General features: G+C 44.1%; 1 protein-coding gene across 1 annotated transcript in view; it reads left to right on the top strand.

Annotated features, from left to right (window-relative positions):
* The first annotated feature begins 2,741 nt into the window (after nt 1-2,741).
* LOC118216845 (serine/threonine-protein kinase LMTK2-like) overlaps nt 2,742-13,484 on the top strand; it is a 37,256-nt gene continuing 26,513 nt past the window's right edge. The window contains exons 1-3 of the mRNA XM_035398409.1: nt 2,742-3,295; nt 12,098-12,228; nt 12,911-13,070. Of these exons, the coding sequence (XP_035254300.1) occupies nt 3,193-3,295; nt 12,098-12,228; nt 12,911-13,070 (394 nt within the window). The 5' untranslated portion in view covers nt 2,742-3,192. The remainder of the gene's footprint in view (nt 3,296-12,097; nt 12,229-12,910; nt 13,071-13,484) is intronic.

Here is a 13,484-nt window from a genome sequence, read left to right as displayed (position 1 = left end):
CACGAAAGGGAAAATTCCGCTATTTCTCGCCAATCAGAATTTAAATGGGGCCCCAGACACAATTACAAGCGCAAGGCAGCCCCAGTAACAGTTTCCATTGACAGGGGGCCTGGACACTATTGGTACTGAAGTAGGCCCCCAGACAGAGTTTCAAGTGCAAGAGTCTTGCATGGGTCAAACCCCATACCCGAGTCGCCCCTGCAACGGGCCATATGATGCCCATCCCACAACCTGTGAATGTATTTTTTTACTACCCGAAAACTGTCCGACCGTTTGATTCAATCGGCTGCGTCCCGACCCACAAGAATGGAGGTACACTTCTGTCATAATTAAAATACATTTTAGATGAGGCTATTGGTAAGTAAATTGTTTGGCAAAGCAATAATGTCAGCCCAACCATAATCACCTCCTTATGAGCATTCTGCTAAAGAAAGCACATGGCTAATTTGCATAAAAAATACAGCAGCAATACTGTATGTTTGCTTAACAAGGGGATTACAGAACTGGAGATATAATGTGTAAAATATATGTGTAATGTACAGTTAACAATTAATTTCAAACATCTTCACAGTCAACTAGTTACAGTTAATTCAACTGTTTCATTTCTGAAAAGCCAGGACTGTCCCACTACATATCAGAAGTATGTATTTGCTGCACTGCGTCTTTTTGTCACTCTACCCATAACCAACTGTGAGGGAGAGTAGTCCATTTCACAGTTAGCAGGAATAAAGAACAAACTCAGGACCACAATGAGGCAGCAAGGACTGAGTGCACTTTCTTTGATGGAAATTGAGTCGGAATTAGTTAGGGAACTGGATTTTGACGTTATTATCTTTGCCAAGACGGTTATGTAATGACGTTCATTTGTCTGTCTGTCCGTGAAAGATATATCTGGAAAAATAATGGCTGGATTGCTATGAAATTAGCTGTGCACATTCATGTTCCCAAGAGGAAGAAACCTATTGATTTTGGTGACCCCTTAACCTTTCCTCTAGCGCCACCATCAGGCCAAACATATCTCAAAAGTAATTACTGGAATGCCATGAAATTTGCTGTGTGCATTCATGTTCCCAAGAGGAAGAAACCCATTGATTTTGGTGACCCCAGGACCTTTCCTCTAGCGCCACCATCAGACCAAATATATGTCAAAAACTAAAGACTGGATTGCCATTAAATTTGCTGTCAAGCAGTGTCAATGTATAGGTCAAGTATCACGCTAACAAAGAGTCTAAATAAGGCATGGTAAGTGAATGAATGAGAAAGAATGTTAATGCACAAAATTGAGTGACCCAATTTTATTGAAAGTCCTCCCACCAGCATCTAGATACAGGTCATTAAGTGGGGTGTTAGTATGATGAGACCAGACACAGGCACATGCACAGGCGAAGACTTAACATTAACAGCAAATACTGCTCTGAAACCAACTGGGTCATCATAGCAATTATTCTTTAATATACTCCCATGTTGTTTGCACAGCCTGTATACACAAGAACAATTAAAACCCAGAGGAGAAACATGCTGCACAGGACACCATCAGCTGATACTAGAGAGACTTTACTGAGCTCCAGAATAGATTAGAAGAAGAAAACTGGCAATTATTTTCCATACGTGACACCCTCCTGCGGGGGCGACATAGCTCAGGAGGTAAGAGCGGTTGTCTGGTAGTCGGAGGGTTGCCAGTTCGAGCCCCACCCTGGGCGTGTCGAAGTGTCCCTGAGCAAGACACCTAACCCCTAAATGCTCTGGTGAATGAGAGGTATCAATTGTAAAGCACTTTGGATAAAAGCGCTATATAAATGCAGTCCATTTACCATTTACCAATACCTTGTGAATGCTTATCTGCTTTGTCATGTGATTTCCAGAGGGTTGAATGGGCTCCAATATATGATTTCCAGTACAGAATTGACAGTAAAACTACAATATCATGGCCAGTATTGTGGGCCCTAAATAGCCAGATTTCCAAGACATTTGCTGTCCACATTTATGTGCAATGCCCAGTGCCCTGTGGTAGCTTAATCCGGCTATGTTCTTAACTGTTTTTTTCTTCTTCTTATAGACATACAGTATGTTGCTGGCTGTTATGTGCCTAATTTCTTGTGATATGATAAGCAGCATTTATCTTTCCATCCCACAACTGTGTTAACCCCTCTGGATAAGAATTACTGTAAAATAAGTCATGCATATGAATTATGAATGAATAATATGTGCTTGTGCGTATTATATATTATAATGCATAATAATAATGAGCATATTAGCCGCAGGGGGAAATCTAATCAAGGCATTGCTGGTATAGTTGCTAGGCGATAACAATGTTTGAGCTTAAGACACCGTAGCTCCGTAGCACCGTAATACACTTCTGGACGCCCTTATAATTGAGACAAATAGAGGCGTATTATTGCCCTCTAACCCTTATTGAACCTGTGTTTTGTAGTTGTTCCAATGACCATGATATGCACTTTTGTACGTCGCTTTGGATAAAGGCATCTGCTAAATAAATGTAATGTAATGTAATCTAGGAATAACTCGTTCGATGTAAACACTTTACCTGTAACCTACGACCAGCATCCCAGGCTTTCCTCACATGGTTTTCAACTGACTGACGGATCTGTACTCACTTCTTGCTGGGCGTCACTTTCCTGCGGGTGTGCACGCCCAGAAGAATTAGCAACGACGATTGGACCTGATCCCATATCTTGAAAATTAGATGGCACATGATTGGCGCACTCCCACGTCGCTTCTCTCTGCCTCTGTCGCACACCGTTCTCACATGACGTAGGACCATGGCGCTGTTGGGGAATGTCGGTGTTTGACTCTATAAAGTCTTGATAAATGTAACGTTAAATCTTTGTCATACTGTAATGTCAGTTAAATTTGTAAATAGAGACATGATTGGTCAGGAAAGGTATTGAGCCTTTCGGTTTTTTTTTGAATGGACGATATAACGGGAAGGCGAATTGAGCTTACGATATAGCCAACATTAGCTAGCTATCCCTCCAGGCTAACAACGTCGTTAGCTAGCAAGCTAAGGCTAACGCCGAATCAGACGTGGGAAATGCCTAAATCACTGGCTCGCAATGCAGACGTCTTTATCTGTCCTACAGTAAATTAGTTGAAAAATACATAGCTAGCTAATTGTGGCAAGATCTATGTTTGCACACGACAAACTGAACTGGCTAGCTTCTTAAACGCAGGATGATGGAAAACTGTCATGGATTTTATCTGCTGCTGGCGGTTGGGATTCCACAGTTGGCATTGGTAACGTTAGTCGAAGGTGCACCGCTTCCTTCAGATGCAGGTAAGAAATATCATGGAGATGGCTAGCTATGACGCTCGACCACTGTCTCTGCTTGCAAAACTCGCTAGCCGCTGTCAGCCTCAGTGATAACGGTTGTTTTTGCTAGAGGCGTGAGGGAAGGGTCTATGAGTGACATATTCATTTTGCTTCCTAGGACGAAGTGATACCAACTTTCAGCACAACTAGCTATCAAATAACATACACAAATCGTAACTAGTTACAGTAATAGTTAACGAGTTAAACAGGGATCAGTATTGAGCTGGCACCTGTAACCTAACGGTTTATTTTTTGAGTCCCATGCATTTACACAATTTTTTTGAATAACGTAATGTTACGTCCTGTTAAGGGAATCATCTAACTAGCTAGCTGTAATCAATATTGTTTGTAGCATCAGTGGTGTAACTCGCTAGATAAAATACCTTGGACCTTTTGAGTTGACTCGTTCGATAGCTTAGTACACCGCTGGTTTGATGTTGACTATGGACACTAGCAGCTGTCCTGTGGACCCTGTGCCTATCCATTTTACGACATTTCCAACAATTAGCAAACACAAGGCAAAATGATCAAACGCCGTGTTGAGTTCAGTAGGCCTATATATTTTATTAATGCTCGGGTGGCGAGTGATGCCATTGGTCGATGGCTATGAGAACTGTCACAAGGTGAACATCTTGAAAGACAATAAGATTGAACTTGAACATCTGATTGGTATTGCTGCATAATAAAAATAGTTTATATTAGCTGCAGTATTGTAGTTTTGTAACCACAAGTTGATAGTTTTGATAGTTTTAATAGCCCGTCATGTGACGTACATTGTAAATTAAAGTTAAAAGGTTTTATGTTTGCCTCATCTGACTTCATAACAATAGTCAATGGAGTTTTGATAAAACCCATTCATGGATTTCACTTTTACTAATTAAAAATAGCATATTTCATATGCTTTAACGAGGTTTTCAATGGTTTATAAATGTTTTTTTTTAGAGAAAAAATACATGGGATATGTGTGTAAAACAAGAATAAAATTCAAGGCAAGTATTTTAAAAAGTATTTCTGAAAGGTAGGACATACTAGACAAAACAGTTTAATGCATGCATTCCTCGGGTTAAAGTAGATAAAGTATATAAATGGAAATTGTAATAGCTGGATTGTTTACTGACGTGTTGTTTGACCGCCGGGCATGAAATACCTCGCTCTAAAAACTTCAGTGCAGTTAAGTTATAGCCAGATCCCATTCAGTAGGAATCTTTGACTGGCGTTAAAGGTTAAAGATTAGATGCTGACTTCCTCCTGAGGAACTAAGTTTGTTGAGCAAGGGGCGCTAATGAAAACCTTCTAACAATAAATCACAATGAAATCCTCGCTTTAAAGAGTCAGAAAATCCCTCCAAAAGTACCTCTCCAAAGCCTATTTAGCGGTATTCTTTTGATTGTGGGTGCAATGTTTATTATTGCGCATTCGTTGTGAGTGCCATCTCTCCCTCTAGCTGTCATACACAGTCAGCTGTTACTAAGGATCAGTGTGGACAGAGCAGCTCAGTGAATGGATTTTTGTTCGCTGTTGAAATGTGTCAATGTTCTCTCAATCACGAACTCCGTGTCATTGTCCTGTCAGTTAGAACCGCCTGGTAGTACTGCAGGGTAGGAGGTCGTCCGGTTTGCCTTAACACCTTGTTACCTAAAGCATTCTTTCCTTATCGGCACTGGTGAATAATTAACGCGGAAGATGAATGTTTATTGTTTTAGTGCAGGTCAGGAGTAGGACACTGGTGAAGAGGTTTCTTGTTCCATGTAGCCTAAATGCCATGTAAAAGTTGTGTAAGTCGCTCTGGATAAGAGCGTCTGCTAAATGCCTGTAATGTAATGTAATGTAATGTTCCGTGAAGAATTTTTTTATTCTTGCCATAAAGAAATAGATTTTAGATCGTTACAGGTATTCAGGTGCAGTAAACCATAGACAGCGTGCCAACCGGGAAGACCTTAGACCTGCTTCAAGCCTCGAGATTGGACCGCTGAGCTGCACAGTACCTTGACATGCTAATCCTAACCAGGGCTATACAATGAACGCTCCCACTGCTGGGTCCAGCTCCCGTGTGCGGTGACATGATTACATCACAGCCTTACGTAAGCCGGACGGAGCCCGGCGCTCGGTACACATGAGCGGGCGTGAACGGGACCGGCGCAATGGAGGCCCGCTCGGGCCCGCGGCCACGTGCGCACGCCAGCTGCGCTCTACTCCCACAGCAGCGCCTAGCGTTTAATTAGGCCTGGCAGAGCTGCTAGCCGCATCCCCGCCTGTCCTCTCGCATCCCTCACCGGCTAATCCGCCCGGAGTCCACCGCCAGGGAACGTGCCGGCCGGGATGCGGTTAAGAACGACCCGGGCAAAACGTGTACTGTATATCCACTGTAGGGGTATTCCTTCTCTTGCTTTGTCGAATGCCTCACCACCTTAGCTCTAATTAAGGGTAGGGCTCCCCGTCACAGTTCACTGAGTTCTCTCTACTCTTCAGCACGATTCAGTGAACAGCTAGTTACACTTACTCAGACCAGTGAGGAGTATCAGAAATGAACAGGACTCAACTCTGACGGTCACAGAGAGCCAGGTATCAGACACACTTGAGTTTGTATTTAGGTAACAGATCTTGTTAAACAACAACTCAATTTGATCATAAGCCTGCACTGCCAGGACTAGAGTTAAAACATGTACATGTACTGCCTGCCTGCAGGGTCTAAGGGACAAATGTAAAAAACAGCATTTAATTCAGTTCATTGTAACTAGTCTCAGCTTTTTTGCACACCACTTAATTGTGGGTTTTGCCAAGACAGTATGTGTAAAACAGAAAGAAAGTGTGCAGTACTACAAAACACAGAAGCTGACTGAAAACTAAAGACTTGAGTCATCTTCTTTCTTATATGGTCTGGAGGTGGTCAGTTGACTGAAGCCTCGCTGCAATTTTGTTTCCTCAAATAAAATAAATCCCTGGTATGGCTTGTAGTTGAATTCTCCAGTGTATTGCATCCAAAGTACAGGGCCTCCACCTGTGTGTGTGTGTGTGTTTGTGTATGTGTGCTTGTGCGCATGTGTGAGCGTACACCTGTGTGTGTGTGTGTTTGTGTTTGTGTACGTGTGCTTGTGCGCATGTGTGTCTGCGTGTGTGCATGCTCGTGTGTGTGCGTGAGCGTACGTGCGCTTTTGCGTATGCGTGAGTGTACACCTGTGTGTCTGAGCCTCTTGGGGCTTTACATGCGTTTGAGCGCAACCGATTGGGGGTCTGGTTGGGGGCGGGGCGTCGGTCCTCACGGTGCCCAGCGCTGGCCGGCCACGGCGGCGGCCCCACGGCGCATCACGCCGTTACGGGGGAACGGTGACAGTGGCCCTGTCGTCAGTCATCTCCCGGCACGGAAGTGGCCCCGCTCTTCCTCTCTGCTGACCTGTGGAAAAAGGGCCAGTGTTCTGTGCCTTTGGCTTGGGGCTGCTTCTCCCGTCGTTACAGCCTCTGCTGTAATTCTTTTAACAAGGCCCAGTGCCGTAAGGGTGCTTATGTCACTCAAGGTCATTCCGTCCCTTCATGCATATTTTATGAAGGCTGTATTTCCATTTCCTCTCTTCTGGGCCCTGCGTCATCAGTTTTTATTTTATTTATTCCTTTATTTTTATATCTGACTCATTACATTGTTGTGCAATTCTGTTATTCTGTAAGAATGCAGAAGACCAGAATGCTGGAAATCTGGACATTTTCGATGTGTGAAAATGAAAGCCCAGATCAGCTGAGAGACAAAAGCCAAAATCCCAGGCTTCAGTCCTCATGTAAAACGAGACTAAAACAAACCTCTGTTTCTGCTTGTTGTGTGATTTTTTAAAGGGTCATTTTAGTAGCACAAAGAAGAACCAAAGAAACAAAGAACAAAGAAACTGACATTTTAGCTTGTGTTGAGAAGGTTTATGGAATTAAAATAATAAATGAAATCGTAAACCAGAGGAAGTGAGTTTTATTTTTTCATTAAGGAAGATGAAAGTGGAAATGTTCTCTTGGTGGATTTTCAAAAGGTTGTGAAATGCTGCTATACCCCTTTTCATAAAAATATCTAATACTGGTTTTCTCATAATTCCTATTCTTTGTTATATCAGTATGTGTGCATCAGTAAATCAGGGATTAAGTGTTTTCACGGTGCCCAGCCTCTGTCCTGGGGGCCCCTGGGGTTTTCTCTGCAAAAACAATTTTCGCTGTTATAGGAAAACCTCATAGTTTAGCCAACTATTTGAATTTTATTTTACCATTATATGACCTGGGAGGTTAACTCAGGACTAATTTGCAATGATGACCTAGGGAATTAAAGCATGTGGGGGACTGTAGCCAATGAGATGCAGGGGGATGATCAGGTGGCTGAATGTAGAGAGATATTTTTGTGGGAATTTGAACAGAATACTACCCACAACTCTTCAGAAAACGGCCACAGGATCTTTTTATGATCACAGTGAGTCAAGGTCTTTGTTCAACATCTCATCTGAAGAACACATCCAATCCAGCTGGCCAAGCGCGCCCGATGTTCTCAGTGGTTCACAGCTGCGTTGAGATGGCAGCATAAAGCCACACAGAGTACAAGGTCAGAAAATCCATAATCCCTTGACTTTTTTTTGTTGAGCCTTGTGATTTTGGGAGCTTTCACACTGAAGGCCAGAAGACCCCTCCATGACTAATCCAATAGCAAACCAGAGTTGGTTGATCTTTCGTCAGCTGATTTGTCAGAGCAGGATTGACCAAAGAAGGAAATAGAGATGCAGTCAGTGAGTACACAATCATGCCTTTTGCTGCAACAAAATGGTTTGCAGATTGGACGCTCAAGGTTGAAGGGGTGGTTTCAGTGGTCACATGACCAAAGGAGCTTCTCTCCCACTTGCCACTTACCCTTAGGATTGGAAATATCACACACGCACACACACACACACACACACACACACACATCAGTCATATTTATCCAAATTTGACCTGTCAGCACAGTGCACCATCACTAAACCGGGATGTGTTGGGTTAAGCCCTGAATGGGTAGCTGGGTGGACTTCTTTGTGTGTATCTCTCTCTCTCTCTCTCTCTCTCTCACACACTCACTCTCTTACGCACACACACACACACACACATAGAATGTACAAAGTACAAAATTCCGATCATTCCAGTCCCTTCTTCATGAGGGTGTATGCTAAGCAGAAAAGTGAATGATTAAATATGGTTGTACTTTGGTGATCCGAATGCAAAGTAAATCATAATCTATACCGATTCTTCAGCTGCTGCTTCCTTTCTGTAATTGCCCGTTTGGATCTGCACATGTCATACCGTATAACTTGACCATTTTTAAAGAATATGATAATAATATTAACAGTTGTCAGGTAGATGGGGTGGAATTGTATGTGAGCCCTAGATAGGACAGGTTACTGAGCGATCACAAGGGCATCCTTTTTACAATGCACTGCGATTCGCTTGCTGAACTGACCTGTTAACACATTAGAATTAATGGGAAAAAATATACGTAAAACTGCCCCAGCTGACACAATGAAGCCAACAGAAATCCACTATAAAGCCATCAAATAGCTGCCATAAAATGATATACAGCTAATAACTGCTGGTGCTGTGTGGTAAGCACCAATAAAAGCTGAGCATGTGACCGAGTTTTCTATCCTTAGATCAGACATCAGGGTCTTGCAGTGTAATGACCATTTATTCCACCGTCATACCTCACACTGCCTCATACCTCACACTGCCCCGTGCCATCTCTGGCCTCGTGCCTCACACTGCCCCATGCCATCTCTGGCCCCGTGCCTCACACTGCCCCATGCCATCTCTGGCCCCGTGCCTCACACTGCCCCATGCCATCTCTGGCCCCACAGCAGAGGAACTGCCATGTCTGAACTGAGCTGAAATCACAGGACACAATTTCTTATTGTGACCTTTATTCAACCAAGAAGTCCCTTGAGATTAGAATATCTTTTTCAAGGGAGATCTGGCCAAGACGGCAGCCTTAACTACTATATAAAATGTTCAATGTCAAAACAAAGGCTCGACAGCACAATAAAGCATAGGAAACACATAATAAGTATTAAGTATTACTACGTAATAAGTTAATTTATTCAAACCCACATAACATAACCTCCTATTGTGTAAATAATTACTATTTTCAATCACAGTGTTATGAACAAAAGCTTTAAAATTACTCAGGAACATCTGTGCTTTGAGTTTCAGTTTTTACCAGTTATTCCAAGACCAAGGTGCAACATCAGTTTTTACAATATCCATGAATACCGTAGGAACATTGAAACATATCCATTCAGAGCACAGCTTACAAGTGAAAATAATGAAAAGAAAGTAGAACACAGAGGATGAAGGTTAACTGAGCAATGCCCCCTGTGGCCACCTATTGGTTGGGAGAAAGTATAGTAGTGTGTGACCCAAGCTGCTCTGCCTAATTAACAGGGAACAGGTGCGATAGCCAAGATGCCATCGAGTCACAGTTCTACTCACAGTGCGCGGCCACCATTTCCCAGCTACACGTGGCCATTGGGGGGTCAGGGTTCAGAGCTGGGAGATCTGTAGATGATACACGCCCATTACCCCACAGCAGTGCTTTATTGCGCCACGCAGGGCGTTGACACAGTGACTTGTGTTACACACCCTGGAGCAGGGGCAGCGTTCCCTTCCGCGGAATTCCCCGTAAGGGCTGGCGGGGGTGCCAGTCTGTTTTCCCAGAGGCATAAAGCATGACTTCTTCATTGGAGGCTAAGGACAAACTCAGGGACACCCACCCATACACACATAACTGCATGTGCATACACTCCCCAGGCACATACACATGCATACATACATTATACAGTATATTATTATTTACTATACGGTATAGGCTAATAGTCCCCTTGCACTATTGTTTATTGTTTACTGTTTACTGTTTGCACTATGTTTATGTTATTGCACTATGTTTATTTTATTTCATTTTATTTATTTTATTTTATGTTCACTGTTATGCATCACCAGACCAAAACAAATTCCTCGTGTGTGTAAACCTACTTGGCAATAAAACCTGATTCTGATTCTGATTCTGATTTGGCCCTGGGGGAGTGATTTTTGGGACTTGTGTAGCATTGCTGAAGTGCTCTTTGTACCGTGGAATGTGGGCTAAACCCTGCTGTAAATAAGTAAACTGGATGCTCCAGTGTTCTCTTTCACTGAGGCTGAGTGAGTGAGTCGGTAAATAAATGATTGAGTAAGGGAGCGAGTGAGTCATACAGGGAGTGAGTGAGTGAGTGAGTGAGTGAGTAAACCTGGGAGAGGGGTTGATGGAGTGAGTCTGTAAATAAATGATTGAGTAAGGGAGCGAGTGAGTCATACAGGGAGTGAGTGAGTGAGTGAGTGAGTAAACCTGGGAGAGGGGTTGATGGAGTGAGTCAGTAAATAAATGATTGAGTAAGGGAGCGAGTGAGTCATACAGGGAGCGAGCGAGTGAGTGAGTGAGTGAGTGAGTGAGTGAGTGAGTGAGTGAGTGAGTGAGTGAGTGAGTGAGTGAGTGAGTGAGTGAGTGAGTGAGTGAGTGAGTGAGTGAGTGAGTGAGCGAGCGAGTGAGTGAGTGAGTGAGCGAGTGAGTGAGTGAGTAAACCTGGGAGAGGGGTTGATGGAGTGAGTCGGTAAATAAATGATTGAGTAAGGGAGCGAGTGACTCATACAGGGAGCGAGTGAGTGAGTGAGCTGGAGCCAGTGGCTGGAGCCGAGCCCTTAGCACCTGTTGCTAGCGCTGCAGTTTACACAGCGTTACACCTGTCCCTGCCCGTGGCTGCCACAGCACATTCTGGAGCCAGAGCGTGACATATGTCACTGCACTCTACTCTTTCAGAACTAAAACACCCAGGGACACATCTTTATTAGCCTTTTTAATCGTTTTAGAAATTGGGCTTGTAAAAAGGCAAAAATGTTGATGCATGGGGCTCTTTAAGCAAGTTCTGTTTATGGTGCACCTGTTTGTGTACCAGGTTGTGAAGTTATTTTTGGCAATCTGGAGAAGAGTCAAGTTTTATTTGTGATATTTTTTCCTGGTCGGTGCTGTCGTTGGTGTCGCATAAGCAAGCGCACTCAATGGTTTGCTGTTTTCAGTGAGACGGCGACAGCTCTCCTGCCAGGACCATTTGCCACGCTAATCCTAATGCACAAATTATTGCTAATGCTAATGACTTATATTAACTTAACCAACAAAACAAGTTATAAGCAAAATTATACTCATTTTTTGTTTGTTTTTAACTGAAAAATTCATGAAACATACAGAAATTAGAAGACCATTTGAGCATGTGGATGGGCTCCCAAGGTCTGGTATTGTATCGCGACCGTGCCAGCGGCAGCTGTGCCCAGTACCCCGCAGGGCAAAGCAGAGCTGGCCACAGCGCTGTCCAGGGTGGGAGGAATGTTCCTGGGCTGGGTCGCTGTCCCTGTCTCATTGACTTACAGCCTGCCTATGCCTGCTGTACATTAAGCGTGCTCTTCCCTTGCAGTGACTGCGCAGCTCAGCTGGTCGGCTGCGGACTGAAAATCTATGCATCTGCGCAAACGCCGCTCTCCTGAATCGACAGGGGATATTGCAGTGATGAAATGTCCAGACTTACTAATACGACTGAACACTTCAGTTTGAGAGAAAGAGAAATACAGGAGATCAGATTTGGAATACTGGAAGGGTGGTGCGTTGCGGCGAATATGACTATAGATGCGATATTGTGAATAAGGGGGAGTTGTTGGAGTGGGGTGCGTGGGATATTTGGGGTGACCTGTGGCTCTTTGCAGGCTCCGCAGCAGAGGAGAGGCTCCCCCTGCTGGGACTCTCGCTGGCCGTGTCTGTGGCTTCGCTCCTCGCTCTGCTCCTCCTGCTCCTCAACTGCACCTCCTGCTGCAAGGAGCAGGACATCAACTTTGAGGTGAGTCACCGGAACCAGCTGCACAGGCAGACCCAGTCGTGCAGCCAGAATCTGGCCGATCAGCAAGAGCCATGCGGTTACCAGTGTATGTGTAAGCTTTGTTTCCTGCAATTACCCAGCTCACTTAGCTAATTGGCTCTGTACAGCAACGCCGGCTCACTTCTAGATTAGACCACAGTCAAACATTTCTTATGAGTGCCCAAATCTTTCCCTCTTTCAGCCTTATCAGTCAGATTATCAATCAATGAGGCTAAAATGTCAGATCTCATAATGATCTGCATAATTAATTAAGAGCATAAGTTGGATGGCAAGAATTGCCCACCCCTGCTGTAGAGCTTCCAGCCCTGTGGAGGGTCTCCTATTCATGAACAACTTTCTCATGCTGCAAACAGCTTTGACGTCAGACTGAAATTTATCTCTACAAATTAACATTACAAACTGGGACAGAAAGATAATTTTTTTTTTTAATTAAAAAAGATGTTAAGAATGTGTTCTCTGTACGCTCTTGTGAAAAGCTATAGGCGAAGCTAGCCGCTTCAGGTTGAGCAGAATGCTGAAAGGATGGTGACCCTGCCCTTAGCCCGGGTTGGTGTAGTCCAGAGAGGCTGCTGACCTGCCCCAGTCCCAGGCAGGGTGAGAGAGCGTGTTTCTGAAGAGGGAACTTGCGCTCTGTGTCTCTCAGGAGTTCGACGATAACTTTCCGGATGAGGTCGACTTCACGCCCCCTGCGGAGGACACGCCCTCCTTGCAGCCCAACACCGAGGTGTACACGCTGGCCGTGCCCCCCCTTGCCCTGCCAGGACCCCCCCGCCTGGACCCCCCTGCAAGCGCAGGGGTCAGAGGTCAGCTTTTTATTATATACATGTATTTATTATTATGGATTTATTATATTTATATAAATACATTTACAATGCAGCATATTTTGCCAGTTCCTTTCAGCTGTTCTGTCTCTTTATTGAGAGGCCGCATGGCTATTTCTCATTGCATGTAGTGTCCTTTCCTTGCATGTTTGTGTGTGTGTGTGTGTGTGTGTTGTCTGTGGATGCTTCTGTGTCTGCATTCTTTAGTTCAAGCATGAGTAAATGTGATTTTTTTAGTGTGCGTGTGTGCAAACTTTAGATCATGCATGTGTGTGCATTTTTTAGTGTGCGTGTGTGCATACTTTAGTTCATGCATGTGCGTGTGTGTGTGTGCATTTTTTAGTGTGCGTGTGTGCATACTTTATTTCATGCATGTGCATGTGTGTGTGTGCATTT

The sequence above is a fragment of the Anguilla anguilla genome, chromosome 17, assembly GCF_013347855.1.
Source record: "Anguilla anguilla isolate fAngAng1 chromosome 17, fAngAng1.pri, whole genome shotgun sequence".
Lineage (NCBI taxonomy): Eukaryota > Metazoa > Chordata > Actinopteri > Anguilliformes > Anguillidae > Anguilla > Anguilla anguilla.
The sequence above is the reverse complement of the archived record's forward strand: the minus strand, read 5'-3'. Positions and strand labels throughout refer to the sequence as shown.